This window comes from Cyprinodon tularosa, unplaced genomic scaffold, assembly GCF_016077235.1.
Source record: "Cyprinodon tularosa strain WSP-4 unplaced genomic scaffold, ASM1607723v1 ctg788, whole genome shotgun sequence".
NCBI lineage: Eukaryota > Metazoa > Chordata > Actinopteri > Cyprinodontiformes > Cyprinodontidae > Cyprinodon > Cyprinodon tularosa.
Window position 1 is genome coordinate 180,554 of NW_024039549.1, and position 22,265 is coordinate 202,818.

At 37.5% G+C, this 22,265-nt stretch overlaps 1 protein-coding gene across 1 annotated transcript in view; it reads right to left on the reverse strand.

The window, feature by feature from the left end:
- Window positions 1-929: 929 nt before the first annotated feature.
- Window positions 930-22,265, reverse strand: part of pcdh7a (protocadherin 7a) — a 64,532-nt gene continuing 43,196 nt past the window's right edge. Inside the window, exons 5-6 of the mRNA XM_038271020.1 lie at window positions 10,179-10,380; window positions 930-5,417 (exon numbers count right to left, since the gene is read on the reverse strand). Of these exons, the coding sequence (XP_038126948.1) occupies window positions 4,879-5,417; window positions 10,179-10,380 (741 nt within the window). The 3' untranslated portion in view covers window positions 930-4,878. The remainder of the gene's footprint in view (window positions 5,418-10,178; window positions 10,381-22,265) is intronic.

A 22,265-nucleotide genomic window follows, 5' to 3' on the forward strand; every position in this document is an offset into this window, starting at 1 on the left:
TTGCTTGAATGAATAGATTTTAAACACTGCAGTACACAACCAAACAGTTAGTGCATAGAGCTCTGAAACCTAAGGTTCCTAGTTCGAGACCAACTCCCACAGACTGCCACTCTGGGTCTCTGAACAAGACCCTTAACCCCCGATTGCTCCCCAGGCACTGCACAGTGGCAGCCCACTGCTCCCCAAAGGGGATGGGTTAAATGCAGAGAGTTCATTTCTCCATTGTGAGATCAATAAAATTCAATTTAATATTTTTATTCATTATTTTGTTTCATTGGCATCATTAATACAGTTGAAATAAATCACATTTTCTTAAAGTAGACATGGTTATAAGATATTGTCTTCAAGTCTCAAGTCTACATTTGTCTCTTGTACAATCTATGTTCTAATTAGCAATCTCTGCTGACCTTAGAAAAAATATTTTAAAAATATAGTATTTGTAAAAATGCCAAAGTACAGGGGGGTTAAGGAACAACTTATCATGTGAGAATCTCCCCCTCCCCCAGGTTATTATAAACTGATTAAGATGATGCTGAAGTTCATCTTTTTCAGTTTCTACAGTAGTATTCAACATACTGCAGTGTGTGAAACCTGTAAATTGAGGTGTTGCCATTACATTAGTGGGTTATTCCTATAATTCCTGACTCACTCGCAATTAAATAGATGCTGTAGTCAAAGTATGGTGAAATATTTTAATATGTCTTAAATATGTCTATATATATGCCTAATCTTGTGACATTTTTAAAACTACATTCGATTAATAATAAGGTTAATCTTGAAACTTTTATATGTTGATGACTTTTATAGAAAGTATAAGTCATGTCTGTTTATTTTTCTTCTTATAGGAGACTTGAGCCTAAGTTATATGGATTATAACAGAAAATTAAAGGACTGATCATGGGGAAGAAAAAAAGAAGTAGCAAGAGAGCTGAAAGGCAACTGTGTGTTTGAAGGTTTTAATGCGAAAGTCAAACTTGTACATGGTTCATCTTCATTACCAAACCATTCATTTGCTCCTCCTCCTCTTCATCTTAATCAACATAGCAAATGCAATTAGTTCATTATGTAATTACAGGAAGGAAACAGTCAAAAAAAGCAACAACAAAAAAAAAAACAACAACATAAAAGACAGACCCTTAAGATGAGAAAATAATGAAAAAGAAAATCAAACCAGATTTTCATCTGATTTATTTTCTTTTTCTTGAGTGCAGATTTGAACCTTAAGCATGCCATCTTCTCTTAGGGGTTTCCAGGAGTCTTTCTACAGTGTAGATTTTCTATGTACAAGGCAAGAATAAAACAGCAAGAGAAGAAAAGGCTTGAGTTTTTAAAAATGTCTCTGTGGATGACAGATCCCAGTCCGCCCAGTTTCTCCTCTTCGTTATTCAGTAGTCTAAAACATATTCAGATTTAAACGTGCAGTATAAAAAGAAAATGAACACACCCACACAGTTCAATGTACAGCAAGTCCTCTGAAATCCAGATAGGAAGGGGTTCGAAAGGTGCCATTTTTTTTAACTGCCATAAGATAGCAGTCTGATGAAAAAAGCGCTTCTAAGACAAGTCTCCTGTATATTTCCCAAAAGGTATCCCAAGGTTTTTTTCTTTCCAGCAGGGGGCCATTTTTCTAATGACCTTTTTCAGGAGTCTGCTTTTCAATGAGTCTTCAAGCGTTCACAGTTTTTGGTACATCCTCAGTGCAGTCCGTCAAGAACAGAGCTCTGTAAAACAGCCATGCTAGATGTCAGGGGTGTTGAAAGTAATGGAGACTGAGGAATATATGCATGAGTGGGCTCATCGTTTGAGATTTAGCAGATAACAGTAAAGTTTGATGAACTTGTTTTACAATAAATCTAAGAAAAACACATTGCAGCTACCTCCTTAAAAATGGAATATGTCTTAGCACACCTGAGTCATCTTTCCTCTTTGTCTAGTCTAAATCTAAACAACCAGATAAAATAGGAGAAAGGCTTACTGGCAGTTTCCACCGGTTACATTTGCCTATCCAGACATTAATGAGATCAGTGCAGATCAAGGGAGCAGAGGAGAGGAGAAAGGAAACTCATTAAGACCACAGGGACGACCTAACCCTATTATCCATATCACACCATGGAGCCACACACACGCACACTCCGATGATGGAAATTAAGACGCGTTGGCCTCGATCCACACCCACTCCTCTGCACAACGCAGCCGAGTGTGTCAGTGATGCTGCTGCAGTAGCTGATGGGTAAGATGGGACATTAAAGAGTCTGTTATTGGCACAGCAGTATGGGCGTGTTTAGGTCAGAACACCGATCTCCCACCGAACGCACTCGTTCCACTTCTGGCATGTTTCCTTACAACTCTGCGAGAAAAGGCCCAAACGCATCCACCCTGATGCAGATAACTCCCAGTGTCTGCCATTATTATCTCCACCCCCTTCCAGATGCATAACCATTTAATAGAGATGTATTCAAACGGTGGTACTGTCCAAAAAGCACAAGCTTTTTTTTGTTAAAAAAGAGAAAAAAAGACATTTGCATCTTGTGTCATGCAGTTTCTTTTTCTTTCCTTTATATTCCTTATAGAAATTACAGAGAGGTGGATCTTTTACATGAGTCCCACTTACACTATGCAGATTATCTCTAACTCTGACAGTTTCTATCATTTCTTTAAGAGTAGATGCCGCTGAAATTCTCTTTAATGTTGCCTTTCACATCAGTCAGAGAGAGAGAGAGAGAAAAAGAGAGAGAGAGATGGGTAATTATTTAAATACTTTTCATGTTTAAATACTGGCTGGAGAGGAACAGGCAAAACACTACAGCTAGTTTGATGAGGCAATGCATAAGAAAAAAAAGACATGAAAAAAGCACAAACATACTAACTGAGCATTTAATAAAATCTCAGTTTCTTTCTTCCGGATGTGCTTGATCTGTGATGTTTGTCTCTTTTGCATGATTTTACTGCATGAAAGTGAATGTAAGTTATTACTGTCTTTGACTTAAAACTCGCCTTATACGAACTCTACAAATGCTCTGCATGAGCTGGAGGGTGCATGCTAATGTGTGTACACTATGTGTTTGCAACGTCATGCTTGCATGTGTATATATGTATATATATATATATAAATATGTGTGTGTATGTGTAGATGCATAATGAAGTTGGGACCTCTGTTTACTCTGAAACTACTGAGAGCAGCAGCCTAAAAGCACTGCACTTTGCTCAATGCAGACGTACGATATATACATACAGACTGGGTATGAAGAAAAAAATCATACAAACATACATTTGCATTTGCAGCAGAATACTCTGCTACCAGCAACACTCCATGAAAATCTTGTGAGTAGTTACATTTCATCGATGTATAAAAAAAGTCTTGTTCTGGTTTTTGTTTTGTAATAACTTCCTTGATTCTTTGTTTACACTATAAGAAGCTCAGGGAGCTGGTTAATATCAAACACCTCGGTTATGATACATTAAAATACAGTGCCTTGCAAAAGAATTCATACATGTGGGATTTTTTCACCTTTTGTCAAGTTAAAACCGGAATAGATTATTGATTATTTTTTTGTGACAAACCAACACAAGTAGTTAACAATTGCTAAGCAGCAGCAGGAAATTACAAGGTTTACCAAAGTGTTAACATGTAATAATCTGAAAACTGTTGCCTTTTTATTCAGTCACATTTATTCTGATTTCCCTAAATAAAATTATGAAAAGAATTTATAAGAGAGACACTGCTATTTTTCAGTTTATTAACTAATCTGTTTACTATAAAGCCCAACACCCACAGGCTACTTCCTCAAAGCTGATTTTATCCAGACATGGAAAAATACATAAACAAATTCTGGATTTCTGAAGACTTTCCAAGATTGCATAGGAGCCTGTGTACCAATCTAACACATGCTTTAACTGAAACCGTTCCATTATAGCTCTGCTTAAATGTTTAGGTTTGTGGTGAAGCTAACAGGTCTTCCTCTTTAATTTCACTCCTTAAGCTCCATCCATTTTTTTCATCAACTTCCATCATCTTCCATATCCCTGCTGAAAAAGGCACCCAATAATGTAATGCGTCTATGATAGTGTTTTCAAAAATATGCAGTTTTAAGTTTTGAAGTAGAACGGAAATGTTGGATATGTTGTTATTCTAGAAATGGTATATTATTTGTTATATTACGTTGCATCTGATTTGTAGTGATTTAGTAGTGAAATTACAATAAATCACATTTAAGTATGGTGTTGTAACAAAATGTGGTAGAGATTTAGGGGTATGAACATTTTTGCAAGGCACCGTAAGCATAGGAAAGTTTGACCACTTTGAATCAGATCATTCATTTGAAGAAAACATAATTTTCTTCTTGTCATTTTTTTTTATCCCCAGGAGAAAACTTCAGCTGTCTTTCAGCTTTATCCCACCATTTGAATCCAGGTTTGGCCTGATAAAGCTTCAGTTTGTTTAGATGCCCGTAGCCATTTAGAGCATCAGAGTTCACACAGTTTCTTTACATTAAAACCTCAAAGGTCAAAGGGTCAGACATGCATTGGATTTAGTAAAAAAAAAAAGAAAATGAAGAAAATATTCTTTTGCTCCACGCAGACACACAGTCATTGCCTTTTACAGTAGGTAGCTTTCAGCAGTTATAAAAAAGTTTTTTTTAGAAAGAGTACCTAGTACGAGAGTTCATAAATGACCCGCTCAAGTTTAAGTGCTGATAATTGTTAGTCCGAGTCTAAATGTTAAAGTTTAATATAAGCTTTTAAAAGTATTCATGAGACCTTTTCACATCTTCATAGGCTGAAAATACCAACCACACTGATCACATGTCAGAGCAGTTTGGAACCTCTCTTTTCAACAAGCAAATGTAGTTTGATTGGGATTGATCCATCTACAGGCTGTTACAGGTAGACCTCCCGACGAGATAAAGTAAGGCAGGAGGTTGTCTTGTAGTCCCCTCCAGTCCGCGCCAGTGGTATGACCTCAGGTGGGTTCTGGCCCTCTCCTCCCTCCTCCTCGGGCTGGCGCCTCCCAAGCCCCGCCCCGCTGAATGTGTCGTAGGATGCGGAAGTCATTTTACGATTCAGAAGATTTCGGTTGTGGTCGCCCATGTTCCTGTTGCGGTCGCCACGTCCCAAGGTGCCAAGGGGATCCCCATTGACCATAGGTAACCTCTGACCTTCTCCTCCCACCATGACTCCAGCCTCTGAGCTCCCTGCACTGCCGGCGCTTTCGCTGTCGCTTTCACGGTCATTGCCACGGAGATTGTTGTTGTCGTCACCTGGGGCGAAGGTTGAAAGGCGTGGAGGGTCGCTGCCGTGCCGCTGCCGTTGCCGTGGTGAAGGGCGGACGGGCATCCAGCATGTGTCAGAGTGCCCAAATTCATCACACTCCCTGGTGCACTTTCCAGTTAGTGCTACATCTGGAAGCTGTCTCGCATCTGGAAACAGAAATTGAACATTAAAGGGTAGAAAATTAGAAGAATATTCCATATTTCTATACTAATTCCTGTATCTAAAGTGCTAGATATATAAAACAAAGATAAGCAGAATACCAGAGGGAAGCTGCTTTAGAAACTGAATTTGATTTAAAAATCAAATAATAGAAAAGAAGAAAAAAAGAAGCAAAAACAAAGAAAAAGATTAAACCAAGGTTGTTAGGGAGGGGAGCCTGAAAGGAGCATGAAAGGAAGAAAGATGCTGCTGAAGCAAAATGCAAATCGCTGACTTCTGCTGCGTTCAGCACTACATAAAAGGTGAAAGGTGAGGTCAGACCGAAGCAACAATCAGTACCACAAGGAATACAATTACCAACGCTCTGACCGGCAAATCTACATTTCTATCTGGTAATGTGAAGGTTACATGTTTCAAATCCCATGTGTATCCACATTAAAAGATAAGCGAGAACACCTGCAAGTGAATCCTGATCTTCTTGATAGGGTGAAAGGCGTCTGCAGACAGTTTTACAACAGATCTTAAACCTCTACATACCCCTGCAACAAATGCTAAGCTTTCTGATGCATGTTTTAAAACCTTTCGAGTTTTAACATGAAAGCAGATAATATTCACTTGACAAACAAATATATCCAATAGTTGGAAAGAAAGAAAGATAAGAAAAAAAACAAATGCAAGAATCTGCTCACTCAGAGAATTTGTACTATCCAATGGAGGCCATTATTTTCTGTATTTTCCATATGTCTGGAAGGGCAGAAAGTATTACTTTAAAACAGGATTTGAAGGCCTGGCTTAAGAATTCTCAATAGATTTTGTTAAGGTTTTATGCAAAAAATGTAAACTTGTTCCGCATTGTTTAAGCACACACACACACACACACACATACACACCAATACTCACTGTAAAACACGGTGAAGGCATCATCATGACCTACAGTATACCCACTTTTATTTTCTCGGAAGTGAGGTTTTTATTAAGGTTGAAAAATATATGAGCATTTCCAAATATCAGACAGGTTTGACTCTAAACCTGTGCTAGAAACCCAAAGATAAAAAGGGATTTTATTTCGCTTTCATTGCACCAAGTCTAAGCAAACGTCTAAATCAAACAACGAATGACTTCAAAATATATGAGAAGAAAACCGCGAACCCACCTTAAGAGGAGAAGAGATAACAATAGGTGTGTGTATAATCTCTCTCTGATTTGCAGAATGTTTGCAAGGTCGAGTTATCGAATATAGTCAAGTTAGGAAGAAATGCTTTCAGAGTTCTACAAAATGAACAGCAAGTAATGTGCTTGTAATAGCAGAGGATTTATGTCTCTTTAATGGTGGTAAAAGTTAAACAGTTTTTGTCACTGTTTATACAGAAACCAATATGTCTCTAACAAAAGAATACACTTCATTTATAAATGCATAAACTTTGATAACATCATATTCTTACCCCATGGTGTCCATTTCTTTTTTTTTTTTTTTTTGGTGGTGGACCCTCACTTCCAGCAAAGGAAACTTTAACATTGTCTAAAAACATTAGATGTGTGGTAGTAGTAAAGGAGAAAACCAGAATTTCAGTATCTGCTTTAATTCTACAGTCAAGTCAGGGTTCTAGCGTTCCTATGTGTTTCTGCTTGCCTGATCCTGACCCGTTCTGCCCCTGGACCTCTGATCTGCCTGTTCCTGTTCTGATTTGTTTGCACGACTCCTGCTGGATTTCTGCCTTTGTACCAAACCTGGAACTGATTCCTGACACTGTCCTGGATTCCCCCTTCTGGGTCTGACTACCGAGCATGTCCTCAACACCAGCTTTGGCTTCGCCCTCCGGATTATTCTGCCTTCCTTTGCCTTCTCTGACTTCCGGGACTTTAGTGTCTGGCACTCTCTCGGTGGCACCCGTCGCGTCTTGTTAGCAGCTGACCAGCTGGAACCAACTTCACAGGCCAGGTTAGTGACTCACATGTTCATTAATATCCTCTGTTTGATTGATGTGGTCACTAACCTGTGTTCTCCCCCTGCAGGGGTTCCTGCCTTAGACACCAATGGTGTTGTACTTTATAAAGTTCCGACTCAAGAAAACATTTTGCGAAACCTAATTGTTTTTCCCCCTCAAAAACTGGCTCCTCTTGTTCTGAGCTCATTGAAACTCTTTGATTTTTTGGTGTGATCCAATAATTTTGCTGACTTGCTTTCTTTGTTTCAGTATCATAAAAGTTTCAAAAGTTTCAATTTCTCTTTAGAGAAACCTGATCAATCAAAGCAAAACAAAACCTTTGGGAAAAAGTTCAGGTATTAGAGTTGTATTACCAGAAAAACTGAAAAGGAAGCTGTGGCAAATGTATTGCTTTACATCAACCTTGGATAAACAATATTTTAAACAAGATTTTATAGTTTATTTCATAGATAGATCAAATTATGCAGAAATATTTTCTTAAAGTAATATGAAACATTGCTAGAGTGGAAAGGATATTGCTAATTATGCAACTTTTAGTTAGTTATATTTCAGTACATTCAAAGTTACATGCGGATTAGTTATAATTACGTACGCAACAAAAGGTCTTCTATCTTTCCTTTACTCTTATCCTCTATCTGCTATCGAGGTGCTGTGCTCACTAGAGAGAGTGCAGTGATTGCAACTTTTACAGTGTAGATTCAGCTGCACCTATATTTGGAGCGCTCCTATATATATTTATCATTACGTAACGCAATAGCGCAATCTTGTGTCTTCTTGCAGTAAACTGGTACTTAAATATCACGATCCACTTCACTGATTAAAACCCACCAGGTTAAATGCCATTTAAAAGGGGTCCAGTATAAAGGAAGTGGGGCTTATCTGGGTCATCTTGTGGTAAAAGACAAGCTGTCCAATTAATATGGGTTGAATACGAATGTGTACTACTGTTTTCATTATATACTTAAATTCAAATACAAATTCTTCTTTTTTGTGCTTTTGTGCTGGTTTTAAGGAGGAGTGAATTTTCTGTTTTTAAAATATATTATTTTTTACTTAAGATCTGTTTTTTGCTGATAACACAAGAACAGCATTGAATAGAAATTACCTGAATATAAAGTTGTATATACTCTAGGTCTAAATGCTGTTTTTGCAATCTGAGAGTGTTAATATTGACAATGCTTCACCAAGTCGCCTAAATATAATTTAATTAAGAATACCAACAAGCAGACACACTGTCTTGTACTATGGTCAATACCCTTTAAACTTTAAATTAAAACATTATGCCTTTTGTCACAGACTCAAGATATTTTTATTTATATCTAAAAGTCAATCAGCCACCCAAATTGAAAGGCTGGACTAAGGAGAGAATGTATCAGATAATCAGGCAAGGGACCCATTCAAGCTAAGGGAATTAGCAGGCATGACAACTACAGGACTAGGGACCTACTTCATAAATCTGGCTTTTAGGGAACAGTGAGAAAAATAATCAATGCAACCAAAACGAAAGCTTATAGAGTAAGATGGAAACAAAGCACATCATCCTAAACAGCCCTAGGCTGTTTCGTTATGATCATGTCGGTGCGATGTGTTTTTTTTATTTTTGCAAGAACAATAGAGGCTAAATACAAAACAGTCCTAAAAAATAAAAATAAATCTTACAGGAAGCTACGAAAGACTTGAGAATGTGGCAGAGTTTGGACATCCCACAGGAGAGAGATTCTAAACCAACAGCTTGTACCAAAGTGCAGTAAATTGAATGTTTTAGTTGGCCTAGACAGAGTCTATACCTATGAATTTCTAACAAGATTTCAAGATTAATGTTTTGCAGGCTACACCAAATCAGACTTAGCTTGAGCAATTTTGCAAAAAAGAAATGGTAAAATATAAAGTCTCTAGATTTGCAAAGATGGTAGAAACACACTCTAAAACAACGCTTCCCATCCCTGCTCCTTAGGAGCCACTACCCTTTATATTTTAGATGCGTTTCTGCTCCAGCACACCTTCATCAAATGATTGCAGTACCTCCTCAAATAAAACTACTATATATTGATCTTCTACATAGAAACACAGAATCTTGACACACATTGAAGTTTTTGATTGCAAGCAACACGTTGAAAAAAAAGGTATTAACACTAAACACAAAATACATATTAGGCCAACAAATTAAATCAAACAATGATTTCAGGCATTGGTTAATAAAACCAATGCCTGAGAGAGAACAGCGTTAACAACACTGAAAACATGACTTAAGTGGAATCTCATTGACCACCCCAATAATTAGACAGCTACCGTGGGCGTGGTGACCTTGCTGTTCTGCCATAGCTCTAGCTCTGTTAGGACACACTGCAGTGGGAAAAGGAACAAAGGGAATTTTTGGTCATTGACAGCGAGGCTTAAAGCCATGGATGAGACTCTGGCACAAGACTCTGCCGCACATTAGCTTTTCTAAAAATCTCCTCACATAATACTCGGAGGCCTTGCTCATACAGAAATCCTGATGTGCAATGCATGCAGACAGACAAAGGACAACTGCTTTATAGTGTAAAACACATTTCCATCAAAAGCGGAAGAATAAAGACTCCTGAGACCTTGACAGCAAGTCAAGGTTCCAATGAAAGTCTTTCTCTGGGTTGTTTCTGTGTGTGTGTGATAGAGTGTGTAATCAAAACATCTCTAAGCCTTTCACAGCATAAAGTACATAGCCTTGAGAGGAGAAATATTTCAGTGAATTTGTTTGGCACATCTTAAGCTCAATTAATTTTGTTTTGCTTAGTGTTAAATAATGTTGGGCATGATGGTTACCATTCTCTACATGGTCCTCCTCCCCTACGCTTCCCTCTGGGGTTGTGCGCTCGTAACCTTCCTCAGGAAGCGGAAGGGCTCCCAGCCGTGGCCCCGACGAACTCTTGCTGCTTGGTGTCTCAGAGTCTTCTAGGCCACTGTCATAGCAACCACCATCCTGAGGTTGGCTCACAACCGAGAAGGTCACACGGCGAAGGGTCCCCTGCAGGCAACGTACAAACACAATATGGGATTAATCATCTAGGATTCCTAATCTGAGATTCTAAATCTGAGGATTAGGCTGTTGGGTTGGGTCTGCAAAGACATATTGAGATTATCTGATCATGTTCTCCTTGATTATGGGTTTAGCAGCTACAATGCAGGGTAATAGTCATCAACCAATCACATGGGTCTTTCAAAGTTTTCTGATGCCTTTTAATCCCAGTTTAGATTAATGCTGCTGGACATGTCTGGTGTTTACAAACCACTGGCTTGGCTGGAAGATTCTTACATCTCATCTGGATTGGTGCCTAATCGCTGGATAATATCCACTCTTAAAAACCTGTTTGTGCTCTTGAAATTCCGTGAAGAATAGTGATGAGTGCTTGTATGCTAGTCATGTTTCCTTATGTCAGAAATTGCAAAACAATGTGCTGGTGTTATTAAAAAGGAAACAACTGGTGTTTCTAAAACTCTGGTGTTCACAAAACCATATATATGCTTTCTGTAAAAGCTTAGGGGGCATGGATTGTATCTAATGAGTCATGGGATGAGACAAACAGTACACCCAGACAACCACAAAGACAATCTGCACCAAAAGGAAATTTAGCAAATGTTTGGGTTTTTGGGATCTTTTTTCAGTAGCATTCAGTGATTTTTAGTAATAGAACCTGGAATGCTTATGAAAAAAACAAAAAAAACAAAGCTATGAACATGCAAACTTCATTTGTTTCCCCTGGGTTTCTCATAAAGTTACAAAATGCACTGGAAAATGTAGCCTATGTTTAGACAATTTACTGGTCTATGTAACATTTTCTTACTAAGTTTCAATAATATTTCATGAATTTTCAAAAAGGTTTTCCAGAATCCTAAAGTACCTGGTTTCAAACCACACTTCATGTACTACAGGGAAGAGCATGCAATGTACCCAGTGTTTCTCCAATAGTGCAAAACAATAGCCAGCACCAAGAAAGAACTCTGCTCTTGCCTCATGCATAAAATAGGTAAATTGCAAGTCATTGAAATGATAATTTGTCTGTAAAATGTTGCAAACAATTTACAGGTTGTTAATATGTTCTCTTAGCATGTATAGTAATCATGTATTCAGATAGAAGTTTAAACCTGGAGAAGAAAACCAGCCTATTTACCGGGTTTTCCCTCAGTTAAGATATATATGTTATTTATATCAGAGCTAAGCCTCCTCATACAGCAATATACTGTACAGGTCTACGTAACATTTACTTTGATCAGGCAGTGTAGTTGCTCATAAAATTCTTAAAAATACATATCTTTAAAGCCCAAAAGAGCATGCAGAAACCCCAGGGTTATATAAGGAAAACCTGCAGACATTTATGAGTTGGATTTGTGGCAGGAATTCCATTATCCTCAAGTAGTTCAAAAGACCTCTGCTGCACCACAATTCAAGGTACCAAAAATATTCCTCAGATTATATGTTATTTCATGAGCTAGATTTTTGGTTTTAATTTATTTACTAAAATAGAAATAAAAAATGCATGTTTTGATGTTTAACTTTTAGTTTGAGTTGATGTTTTATGCACTTTTTTTTTTTACTTCGGAAAAGTCCTTCATTATATTAGTCAAATCTTTATTTATATTTACAAACAAGTCACTTCTCAATTACAAGTGGTTTCATTAAATTTTCCCATTATATAATTTACACAAACTGAGCAGAAAGACTTCTGTGACATTCAAACACAAATCAACCCAGTCTTGTTAGTGGAGCGTCTTCGAGTTTGAAAGGAAATGAGTCTGTATGTTCATGCAGAGGAAATATCAGAGCTAAATGACTCGGTCTAGCCTGAAGGGATCGCTCTACATCTCTCAGACTCACTTGCTTGCAAAGTTACAAGCTTTTAAATCTAGATCTACTTTGAAACATGCAGTGTATAGCGAGGAAATGAAAGCAACAGAGAGGAAAAAAGATTAGGGTGAAATAACTTCTGCGTTGAATGTCACCTCTGGATAATCTGCAGGGAAGCTGATGGACGACTGGTATAAAAGCTTGAACCGTGCCATTTTTTTTTCTTCTACCAAGCATGGGAGGAAATTAAATATTTGAAATGTTCACGCTAAAAAATGCAAGTCAAGGAGAGAAATGAACACAGGGAAATTAATTAAGACTTAAGAAGAGGATTAACACTGAACTTATTTTTTTTTCTGAATATAAGTGGTTCCATCTTAACTCTCATTGGAGAAAATGTTAATTTTTTAAGCATCAGCTTAGATCAAGTAGAGCAATACTTGTTCAGAAAAGAGAGTTGCAAATAAACAGAAAATGCAGGGAAGAATGTGACTCAGTAATAGTAAATGTGATCTTATCATGAATTGGATTTCTTACTCTAAAAATGTCAAGACAAATACTTTCACTACTGCTTCACTAAAACAGCCTTGACAAATCCATTCCTCACAGTCAAAGAAAAACAATCACTGTGACTTTATTTATACTTTTAAACAAGATTCATATTTCTAGTCAAATACTAAGATCCACTTTTTGGGTATTCGTCACGTAGTGCTAAACAAATGTTTAAACACCTTTCAGGGTGCTGTTATTTACAGCTATGGGCATTCTTGTAAAAGTAATTCAAAAAAGACAGATATGGCATCTAAGCAGCTGAATGCAGAAGAAATTACTTCATACTACTATTAATAGAAAAGGAAATTAATTCCTAGGTTAGCAATTTAACCTTGCACTTTTTGTAAAACTTGAACACCAATTTAATCTGGCTGTACAGACAAAGGAGGAAGGACATATGTAATTTGACTGCCAGAATTATCTACAAATGGAAGGTTACTTTTTACTGTAAAAACATTTGTCGGATTTATTTATTTATTTTCAGGAAAAGTCCACAAACATAAAGGTTGAGCAGTACAAATTGATAATACCTTTTTTTGTAACCCTGGTGATCTATTTCCTTTTACGCAGCTGCTAACATGGTTACAGCCAGAAACTTTCTGTTAACCTGGCCAGTGTTCTGTAAGAAAATGTATCTTATCAACGTATCTTATAAACTTGGGAGTTTAAAAATTTGCATCACAGCAAGTCAGTGGCAATAATATGTGAGGTATGAGGTATATAAGTGGAAAATCAATCTTTTTTTCTTTAAAATATAAATAAATGGCATAATCGTCTCTTCCATGTAGATGTAATTAAGTGTTGTTAGACGAGAGGTTTTTATTTGCCTACTTTGTCAACAAAACAGGGCATTTAAAGAATGCTTCCTATCTTACAGCCTAATAAGAGTGTCAATCATAAAACTGGGATATAAAACAAACTTCCCTGTGCATCCCCAGGTCTCATACTGTAATATTAGCTTCACCAGATAAAGTGACATTGTGACAACCATTGAAAAAATATTTCACATGAGAAATTGGGATTAAAAGGATAAATTCAGGCAGTTATTGCTGTTAATCAAGAATAACCACATGTTTTTGTTGAAAATCTATTACATATTAAGTCTGAAACTTTTATGTCACCAATAAGTTTGGAGAACTTACTATGTATCAGACATACAGTATATTTCACTTTGTTTTGGACGTTTACTTTTACTTCGGAATTCAGTTTTTTTTTACTGAAATTATTTGGTTAAGTTTAATAATCTAAACTTCTTTTCAAACAATAAGATGGTTACTTCATTTCTGAAATGTGAACGTTGATAACTTGAGAGCAATGTGCATAAAAGACACAAAAACTGCAGTGCGATCCAGTCAATAACAGGTGGACTTGATCTACCAAGGAAGACTTACTGTTATTAGCAGTCAGGGCGTGCTTTCTCTAAGTGAGTTTTCTGCTACAGAATTCAGCTTTTCTGCCATGAATCCATCAACTTTTATTTTCTCTGTACCAGTCCTAGATGGCCCCTCTCCTTCCTTCATAGGAATAATTTACTTTTCAAATGATTACTCTACATCCCGTTTCCCTGACGCTGAACCAAAGATAAACAGCTATTTTTCACAGCTGGTATATTCCTTACTTCCTGCACCTCCTTCTCCAACCTTTTCTCTCCTTGCCAGTCAGCTTTATGATGTGCCGATCGATGATAAGTCCTTGACCTCGTTATGGGTCCCTCTCTGCTTCCCCCACAGCAGGGTTTATTGACCCATAACTCCTTAACCACCCAAACCCCCTTTTCCCTTTATTTCTCTCACACTCTCTTTCCAGTCTCAGTCTTGAACTCATGACAGACTTTTTTTCTTTTGCCAAAAAACATATTTTGGCCAGATTTAATTTAATTTAATTTAAGCAGCTGTCCACCGCAAACCTTCTGCCCAAACCCTTCTGATTGCTGCTTCTCTTTTTGACACAAATTTGCTTCTAAAAATACCCCAATGTCTGTGGTTAAAATGTTTTATAATCTATTTAGATCTGTCATTTTAGATAATATCTTTAACACATTTTTTTTATTTTATTTTCTCTCATTGAATAGAGGGAACTCCTTTCGTCCAACTTATTTATCTTTTATATCTGTAAACACATGATGGACCACCGAGCTGTGCCAACATCAATACTTCATGTTGTGGAAGTTTCTAGAGAGCAAACATGTTGGCTATTTCCAGGGTAAGGCATTTAACATGAAGTGAAAACTCCAGCCAATGAAAAAGTTATTTAAGATCTAACGGTTTTTGCATGTTTTGAGATTCATGTTGGTGATGCAAAAGATCGAGAGAGAACAAGACAACAGGAAGGCTGAATAGAGAACAGTGGTTATTTTTTTTTCCGTCCCTTGGAGCTTATAAAATACGTCTGACATGGAACATGCTGCATATGGAGCTCTCGGCAACATCTAGGAAATCTAGGAGTTAAAGTGGTGATCTGAATTATCTAGGATGCACAACCATACTGCGTTTTCGCAACGCTAACTACGCTTTCTAATTGCTAATGTAATAAACGAAACATGGCTTTTTATGTAAATTCTTTAATACTTTTCTCTTTTGCATCTAATGCTGATCTTTATCATAGGTCATAAGGATAATCTAAAATTGATTTCAGTTGTCAATGTGCAGGGCTTTTGCAAAGCTTCACAAATGCTGAATGTTGAGAATTCGGCAAAATAATTAGGATAGGTGCATCTCTACTCAACAAAATGTTCCTTTTGTTGTGTATTTCCTTTTTTGGCTGAGAACTTGCAATAAAGGCTGGAAACTAAAGACTCCATTTATCTGCCAATGCTCATATGCTGTATATCATTATTGTGAGACAATACGCAGACACACATAAACACACACCAACATATGTATAAACTGGCTGAGGTCCAGTGTGGGTTATAAATTTATCCCTGATGGAATATTAATTGAGTTTGACGGAGGACATAAAAATACTTCCTCTTAATTTGACACGGGCAATTACTGTTCAGTTTTGACATGAGAGCCTCAGTCCTCTGACGTGATGAATATGTGCAAATGATAGTGTGCAAGTATCGTGCAAACACTAAGGTGCACCATTCCACTAAGAGAGATAATCTGAGGCCGTTAGATAAGAGTAAATCGAAAAGACGCACTAATGGATCTCAGCTAAGAATAAACTGAAGCAGCTAAATTTTATGCTGAAGCAAAATGAAAAGGAGAAGAATAGTTTATTTAAGGAAAAGTTTTTTCTGCAGAACACATGAGTGTACACATATGTTTGTGTGTATGAGTGAGACTTCACACCTTTATGTTTGTGTTTTATGGCTGTGTATGAGTGTGAAAGTCTAAAAGCCTGCAAGATGTGTTATGTCAGCCTGCGAGAGCGCGTGTTTGTAGTGTGAAGACCGGCATATGCGTGTGCATGCACAGGTTGGCTCAGTCATCAAGGTAATTAGTGTGTGAACCTCCGCGCTGTCGGTTCAAAGAGAATTAACGAGCTCTAGTTAATTAACAGTCTTCCTCTCTTCTCCTTACATGTGTCTGCATATTGAATCCATTTGTGTGTGTGTGGATCTCTGGATCTTGGTGTTTGTGCATGTGTTAGCGTATTTGGACTTGAGTGCCTGTTTGTTTGACTGTGCCCCGCTTCATTCCGGCCTGCATAATGAATTGACAGGATGCATCTTATGCATAAACCAGAACTACAAACATGGTTGTAGGACAAGAGCCACGTTTCCCCCTTGGATCTCAGATTGTGTTCCTGTCTCACATCATCTTAATATGGGGAAAGAGCTGCTGCACAATGGCTGATCATATTTTGTATTATTTGGCTGTATAACACCCTGCGGTTCTTATTTCATTCTTAACATGTTTCTTGCTTGTAACAATGCCAACCGAGGTCAGGTCGCAGGTCAGAATTCAGATATGAAAACAAAAGTGTTAATTTATCAACTCACCTCAGGCAGAAGCCGAAAAATACTCAGGAAATGATGAATAATCCATATATAACTAACTACTCTGACCTTTTCTGTATTCACTCTTTTTGGTCAAATTTGAGAATGCCAAGAGCACATAAACTAATAAGATGTTGTTTCTGCCCTGAATCTTGTGTAACTTTGACTGACATGGCTAATTTAAGCTGGTATTATGTCCGAACTACAAAGCACAATGTAAGAGGTCGAGAAGGGTCAGGTTGCATTACTTCAGAATTCCGTGGAACAGACTACAATCTAGCTACTTTATAATTTGTTAAGGAATTCACAACTACCCTGTATGAAACTTAAAGCTGGGGCGCTCTGTTAGTGTCATATTAATCAGTAGCTTCTTGTCCTACACAATAATTGCATTCTAAACAAACAGATCCCGGGCTTTTGCCATGTTAATCTTATATTTAAGCCGCAGCTGAACTAATTTTAGAACAGAAAGGAAAAAACAGGACAAAATGTAACATAAATAAAATTATTTAAAAAAAGGATTTCAAGTCAGAAGTGGTTATAAAAGGCTCTCTGTAGAAAAAAACTAACAAAAAACTGATAAACTAAAAATAACATAAATTTTTTCCACATTATAAGAAAATTTGTGGTGAGTTATTATCGGCCTTAACGCGCTACATGAATGCCGAACTCTTATCAGGTGATAAAAAAAATATTGCCGTTAATCTATTCTCAAAGTTGGGTAAGGAGCTGGACCTATACTAAGGATGAATTTCCCCTTTAATGTAGCGCACATATATATAAGTGGAGGTGAGAGCGAATTGACATGGATGCAGCTATAAGCAAAGCTTTATCAGCCAAGCTTGCTCAGTGGATAGCACCAAAAACTGCCAGCTCGTTCCCAATTTACAAACTACCTGCGAGGTGACCTATCATGAGGAGAATATATGACCAGCACTCTGTGGAGAAACCCGCGAAAGATGAGAAGTTGATCAAGGTGACGTGTGTGGCAGATTTTTGGAGACACTATATTGTTAAAGTTGGATTTCTATAATTGGAAGTGGGACACTGTATTATCTGCAATAAAAACAAAGTAGCAAATAAGCAAAAAAAAAGAATTTATTGTATAACTTTGTCAAAATCTTAAGTAGGAATATGAAAATTCTTAAGGTAGCACACGTATATCATAAATACCTTTGGCACAGGTAAAACAAGTGAATTTAATCTAGATTAATTCCAATATTACAATGAGATTAATCTAGATTTAAAAAAAAATATCTATGCCCACCACTAAAGGAAATACATCTAAATACATTTAAACAAGAATTGTTTTACCCCATTTCATGAACCATAAAAAGATACAGCATTTGTTGCTGAAGAAAGCTGTTTCTGAGTTATCGAATCAAAAAGATGAGCTCAGCTCAGACGCATACATATTTCACAGGTGGTAGAAATCTCTGAATCAGGATGACTGTGTGAAACTGGAAGGTATTTGAGACTCTGAAACACATGAAATTGTCAAACAGTAACATTCACAATGTAAATTTTGGGGACAAGCTTTGATTATTGACATAATGCAACTGTACAGTGTTTTAGTTTAGTTTAGATTAGTAAAACTTAACTTTTGCTAGGATGTATTCAGCTTCATTGAAGCAGGCTATTTCAATGTACCTTTGCTTATTTTATATTAAGGGCTAAGGCTTCTTTGCAGTAGTCATAAAGTAACATATGATCAGTCACATTTTTAAAGGCACACTATGCAACATTTTTCAGTTAATTAATGTGTTCCATAACGTTTTGGATGATTAAATGAGTCATTTCAGGTTGAACAAAGGTATTCTCGGCCGCCCTGGTGGTCTGTGGGGGAAATACTGCACTTGCAACTGCAGGAGCACCGACCCGCACCCACAGGCTCAGAAGTCTCGTGAGTGTCAGTCTTGCTTTACGGCGAGAACTGCTACACGCCCCCATTAAAAGCATTCTCGCTGCTAGCACAGTGGCAATCTTTGTGCAGTTATGCTACGTTCACGCAGCAAAAGCAGCAAAAGCAGCAAAATCGCGTCTGCTGCTTCCTTTTTGCTGCTTGTACCAGTTAGTTCTGACGCGCGGCTGAAGCAGCTTTGCTGCTCTGGCTGCGCGGTGCAAAAGTGTGTCTGACGCGCGTTGGGCGGAGCTTCACTATCCTTTCTCTGCCTTGCAGCTATATTTGCTGTGATCAGTGGGAATAAAGTAGTTTTAATATGTGTTTAAGTGAGAAAATACACCTGAAAACGTAATCAGTGCAGTCAGTTCATTCAGATTATTATCCTGCCTTCAATATTTTTTCTGTCGGAGCCGCTCAGACCCCCACATACCAGGGATGCGCCGACAGTATGGATCCCTTCATCAGCAGCGGTTCACCGCGGCAGCTGGTAGGTGTTTTTCATCTAAATAATCCAAACTGCATATTCTGCCGGCAGATTTCTGCATTTTAAGTTAATTTAGGCGTCAATAAACTGTTTAAGAGGAGTGATCATCAGCGCTGTGTCTCTCTCCCTGCGTTAAACGCACCCGACGCGCTGCTTCAGCTGCTCAGACGTGCTGCGCCTGCTGCTCAAAACGCACCGCAGGACCTTTTGCTGCGCCTTGACCATTGACTGGTTGAATGGTTGCGCATCAACCATTGACTTTGCATGTAAACTCACTGCTCTGTCGCGCCAGCTACGTCCAGTGTGAACGCAGCATTAGTCATTCGCTGCTAAGCTCAAAACAACCGCGCCTGGCTTGACGGAGAAACCAGGAGAACAGCTGAGCATATTTACGACAGTGCACTTTTACTTTCGCCCTCTGGGGGGAGCCTCGCTGGAAAATCAACACCGGTTGCATAGTGTACCTTTAAAACTAGATGAACTGTCATAGGAGAGTGAATTTGTAGCAAGGTCTCAGTATATTAAAACATCAGTAGGGTAGCTGTTGGGATGTGCTGTCAGTTCAATGCAGAAAATATCAGTGCTTTTTCATAAAATATTCAAATCCCTTTTTTCAATGCGAGGCTCTTTAGTGCCCATCACTTTGATGGTAACCAATCCTGGACTATGAAACGGAACCAAGAACTACACCCTACAGGTATAGTTGCAACAGTCTTGACATAGTTTACCCAGACCATAAAGTACTTCGCTTGCAGTGGGAAAGGAGGAGCGGATGTGAAGAAAGCGCAGGACAGTTTATTAGAAGAAGAAAACGAGGAAAAAGTAAATTAAGAGTTTGATTGGTAGGAAAAAACCTATTAAAAAGTCGTGTGGAATTATACAAAGTTGGGAAGATGTGCACAGGTACAAAAAAATAAAATAAATAAAACCCATAAGATAGACTTATTTTTCATGTGTTTTATTCCTTCATTACAATTAATCCACAGAAAGCTTAATAATTTATCCTCAATATATCTATATTGCAATAGTCATGTCATGCTAGTGGGGGGCACAGTTATGCTTTTCTTCTCTTTTTTATTTTACAGGCTCTGCTCTCTTAAACTTGATAGGACCAAGCCTCTGCTAATCTCATTAATTATTGACTTTCATGCTAAGTAAGTTAGGGGGGGAAAAAGGTTCTGAAAGATGCTGATTACAGTTCTTAAAAAGAACAAGGACTCAGCAAAAATCTGTATCAGGAGTTCAAAGCTTCACTAAAACACAAGATAACATAAAAAGTCTAATCTGTGATATAAATCTTTCTTCAATCATGTGGAGGCTTCATGTTTACATTTGTTTTGCTGTCCAAAAGCAAAAAAACAAGTCTGACTTAAAGAGTGTTTTTTATCACAGCAGTGTTTTTTTGTGCGTGCGCTGAATCTGACACAACAAGCCTAACAAATCAAGCACATATCTGAGATCCTTTTGGTAATCTCTCCCTGCAGACATCTCAGATTTTCTAATGTTGAATGAGCAGCTTAGCTTTGTGGTTTCTCTGCCAATTGTCCCTGATGATTTGGGCTTGGGAGGACATCATAACAGTGATGCCAAGCATCAGAATTTTTCTTTTATATGATTTGGTTTTAAGCCAGAAATTGGATTTTGTGACCCTTATTAAATAATGAAAAGTCCAGACTAAAAGAAAGCTGTGAGTTTTAGCAGATGAACTGAGCAGAATCATCTGATAACCACAGCAGTTAAACCGAATAGGATAAAAAATCTAATGAAATAAGTGAATATCTATTTAGAGTTTAATATGACTCCAAACAAATATCAAGATTAATGCAAAAGCCTAACACTTTTTCTTCATAATACACAATCTCATATCATTTTACTGAATTCAATCACCTTATTAACAACGCTAAATAATAGCATAGCTGATAAATGTCAGTCATAACTGCACTGCAGCTACAGCTTTCCCAATATATGTAAGGTGATACAGCCCTGTGCTCCCGTAGCACACAATGAAAACTAATCTGTTTGTGTTGACACCACATGGACACAGTCCAGAGTTCATAACTGGAATGCTGATCAGCCTAAATGACCTTTACTTCCACTCTCTTGTTTAGCCTCCGTTCAGAGCTCATGTTCCGTTAATGCAGATGGCAAATGTGAGTGCAGAAACTGTCCTCCCACTCAAAGGTAAGGGGCGGAGCTCTGAAATAATTTTGAAAGTGGTACATGTGCGTATTTTGGAAAAACTGTTTCAATGCTATCACCATAACATTCTTTGGAATGTTTAGCTGTGTCTCTTTTCTGAAGAGGGATAGCGCTGCTATTAACTATACCAGATGTTTGTTCTTTTTTGTTTTTAACACAGAGAACTTCTCTTTACTTCATGAGCAAATAAACTGAGGGAGATATTTTTACCTTGAACTTTGCACTTTCTCCATTTTAGTCTTTAATGTCAAAAGTCCTCCTGGCCTCTTAATACCTGATTAAACTTTGTTTCTTACTGTTCAAATCCACAAATGTAAATATTTTTTTTATTTTAAATTTTTCCGTCTTGTTTTTCTCATTAATAGAACAGTGCAATTAGTGCTTCTACTTCTGTCCTTTTAACTCAAAGGCGGTTTCACCTGATAGCAGCTTTCTCTAAGCTTGGCCATGCTGCTTGTTTCTATCTTTTAATAGTTGCATTCACTCTGAACTTGCAATACATGATCAACTGAATTATAATTTTATTATGATTAGGATTGAACTGGACTGTATTAATAACATAAATCTAACAATATTTATTTTTTGTACATTTATGTTTTCTCTTCTATTTCTCATTGGGGTTTTTTTTCTCACAACTTCACTGTGAGAAACAGAAAGGAAATTCTCTATTGCATTCCAGATGACTTATTTGCCTGCTTTTGGATTTTCACACAAATGGCTGATGTGTAATGGTGGGAAATTTCCTTCCTATCTAGGGTGTTTCATTCCCAACTATGCAAATAAAGTTCAACGATTATCAACACTTCTCTTGGTTGTTGCATTTTTTTCCCCTTTCCAGCATGGCAAGTATAAAAAATAATAACTAAAATTAACTTTGAATCATTAACAGAGTCACCAGGTCAGACTTCTCAGCTGTTATTCTGCCTTGGCTGATACATTTGAGAAAAAAACTCTTGCTGTCAACTGATAAGCTACTCATTAACGGT